We start from the raw sequence: 3,114 nt of genomic DNA, 5'->3' as shown, positions 1-3,114 counted from the left end.
GGTGGTGGGCATGAGTTCCTTTCACAAAAGGTGCATCCGTGACTGTCTCCCTCCCCCCAGTTGCCCTGGGGTAATTCAGTCGAGAGTGTTGAGCCTGGGCCATCCGTCCCCTTTCCTTCCAAGAGCGGGGGCCGGTGTTTTTTGTTTGAGTTGGGGGGGGGGGGGGGGGGAAGGGCGCCGGGGGGGAGAGTAGAGCCGCGTCTTCGCATAACCGGGGGGCCCCCCCCCTCCCCCCACCTTTTCCCTGTCTTGCCTCAGGTCTACCATGGAGAGCCACCTGGACACACCATACAATGTGCCTGATATTGTGGTCACCATTGCCAACAACGACGTCGATTTCATCATCCGGTGAGGGGCTGCGTTTGTTCTGTGTGTGTGTGTGTGTGTGTGTGTTCCCACCCACGTCTTACCTTGTCACATCAGGCTCCCCTTTAACGCGGGACGGGAAGGGAGGAGGCGGGACAGGAAGTTGGGGGGTGGGAAGCATGTCGGGTGGCGAGGTTATTTGAAATTGGACCCCTCTGAAAGTGGAGTCCTCCGGGCTGGCGGGTGCCCGGTTGGAAGGCGAGGTGCTGCGCTTCAGCCTCCGACTGGATTCCTCCCGCCCGTCGACCCAACCAGCTCGTACCGACCGCCACCTCCCCTCCGCACCTCCCTCCACCCATCTGCACCTCCCCCTAAACCCCCACGTCCAGTCCTGAAGCAGGGTACTACCTGAAACGTTGACTGCTCCTTCCCTCCAGTGCCTTGCTGGGTTCTTCCATTGGATTCTGGCATCTTCAGATTTTTTATTTTTGTTTGTTTTGTCCCCTCGAGTGCACTCAAAATTAGCCACCTCGTCTCTTTCTGCATTGGTTCCCCTGGCGGTCTTTCTCTTGCGTGTCGTCTTGGTTATCAACACCCCCTCACTCCCTCCTCCGAAGGTCTTCCGGGTTCGAAACAGTGCACTTTTTCGGAGCAAGATAAAATACTTCCTATTTGCGTTGGTGCGAAAGATGGCGCTGAACGCGAGGACATGGAGCGCCATTGGTTTGGTCAACAGCTTTCACCGTAAGGTTTTGGGGGATGGATTATGGCAATGAAGAGGCCTTGCTCCAGTTGTACACTTCCAGACTGAGATGAAATGGGATTTCTTCACTCAAAGGGAGTGGGGAACTTTGGGACCAAGTGGGATAGTGTGGAACAGAGGAGCTGGCTCCTGCTCTTGTTTTCTCTCGGCCTAAAACTTTTTTTTTTCTCTTTTTGTGTAAATCGGCCTTTGGTTTGGGCTCAGGATCTCGGATAGAGGTGGAGGAATTCCACACAGGTGCCTGGATAAGGTTATGGATTACCACTTCAGCACAGCCGAGTGCAGTACTCAGGACCTTCAGGCCAACACCATCCTGGGCAACATGGTGGACATGGTCAACAGCGGACAATCGAGCCCCATGCACGGGTACGTCATCCTGTTGCGAACCGACACCTTCCCCGTTCGCCCCCACTCTGCATGGAACCCAATCCTGTACGTTCTCACTGTACCATCCCCATGAACTCCAAACCCCTTCCCCGTTCACTCCCGCTCTGCACCGTCCCCACGGACCCCAAATCCCTTCCCTGTTCGCTCCCGCTCTACACCGTCCCAATGGACCCCAAACCCCTTCCCCGTTCACTCCTACTGTATTCTATCCCAATGGACCCCAAACCCCTTCCCCATTCACTCCCACTCTACATCGTCCCCATGGACCCCAAACCCCTTCCTGTTCACTCCCGCTCTGCGTGGAGCCCTCCCTGTTCGCTCCGAACGTGCTTTCGGGCGAGTGCTCCCCGTTGACACCTGCTTCCTCTTCGTGTTGTTGGCAGGTTTGGATTTGGCCTGCCCACCTCGAGGGCCTACGCAGAGTATCTCAGCGGCTCGCTGGTCATCCAATCCCTTCAGGGAATCGGGACTGATGTCTACCTGCGCCTCCGGCACATCGATGGCAAAGAAGAGGCTTTCCGCATTTGATGAGGGAGGGGGCTCTGCACACCAATTTCACTCCCACAGTTGTGAAAGATTTGAGGGGCTTGGAGAAGGTCTAAAGTTTTGGTGGAGGGAGGGAGGGACGAGAGGGCTCAGCGGAAAATGAAAATAAAACGAGTGGAGGGTGTGGGGGGGGGTGGGGGGGGGGGGGGAGAGAGAGAGAGAGAGAGAGAGACCTAGAGAGAGTTTATAACACAGCCTGACCCCCGCCACGCTGCCACCTGGAGGAGGCCGCACTCCTGTTAGCTTCTGACTCGGCCATTGTCAACCCGTCAGCCGTTTTGTATTCTCAAAAACTGCCCCTCCAAACCCCCCTTGCCCACCGCTATCCAATTCCCACCTCAAGTTTGGGACCACTTTGAAACATGAGGACCGTCGCCCTGTGATTCTCGGGTGTCTGGGGCGAAGGTGGAGGAGGGGTGAGGGGTGAGGGGTGAGGGGTGGGGAACATTCCAAGGACGGGTGGCCATTTTAGGAACACTGGGTCTGTTTCTCACTCCCCCTGCTCCCTGGTCTCCTCCTCAGACTTTCAAGCCACCGTAAACCATGGGTTGGGAGTGCTGTCTAGCGAACGTCAGGGAGGGTGGGGGGGTGCAATCTTTAGAAAGTTCCGGAAACCAGCAGTTGTGGAGTGGTGGCCATTTTTTTTGGCCCACTGAGGCCTAAAATTCAGGCCAGAGAGAGAGAGAAGAAAATTACTGGCCCTCCTCCGATATCTTTGATTTGCGTTGCTCATCCCTCTCTATCTCTCTTTTTCCCACTCTCTCCCTTTCCTCAAACACATCACAAGCGTCCATTGTCGTGCCTTTATTTGAAGCATTAGCAGCCAGATGCCGACGGAAACTTCTGGACAGTTTGTTTTTTTATTTGTGGAAGAGGTTTGAGCGTTGGTACGGTGGGCTGGGTTGACAATGACACGATCTGTGACAGTTCATGGGAGCTTGCTGTGCATGTACGAGAGCGGGATTAGCAGGAGTCGGACATTAAACAGTAAAGGGGGGGAAGAGTGGCATGAGGCTGGGTGGGGGATATTAAAGGGGAAGAGTGTGGGGAGGGTTGAGAGTGGGATCAGAAAGGGTGTGGGGAGTGAGCACGATTAGACTGGGTGGGTTATT

General features: G+C 55.5%; 1 protein-coding gene across 1 annotated transcript in view; it reads left to right on the top strand.

Moving 5' to 3' along the window:
- LOC109924425 (3-methyl-2-oxobutanoate dehydrogenase [lipoamide] kinase, mitochondrial-like) overlaps positions 1-2,793 on the top strand; it is a 12,222-nt gene extending 9,429 nt beyond the window's left edge. The window contains exons 9-11 of the mRNA XM_048620919.1: positions 259-348; positions 1,274-1,435; positions 1,840-2,793. Of these exons, the coding sequence (XP_048476876.1) occupies positions 259-348; positions 1,274-1,435; positions 1,840-1,984 (397 nt within the window). The 3' untranslated portion in view covers positions 1,985-2,793. The remainder of the gene's footprint in view (positions 1-258; positions 349-1,273; positions 1,436-1,839) is intronic.
- Positions 2,794-3,114: the final 321 nt, after the last annotated feature.

Source organism: Rhincodon typus, chromosome 49, assembly GCF_021869965.1.
Source record: "Rhincodon typus isolate 14 chromosome 49, sRhiTyp1.1, whole genome shotgun sequence".
Lineage (NCBI taxonomy): Eukaryota > Metazoa > Chordata > Chondrichthyes > Orectolobiformes > Rhincodontidae > Rhincodon > Rhincodon typus.
Note: the sequence above shows the minus strand (reverse complement) of the source record. Positions and strands in the feature narration are given on the sequence as shown.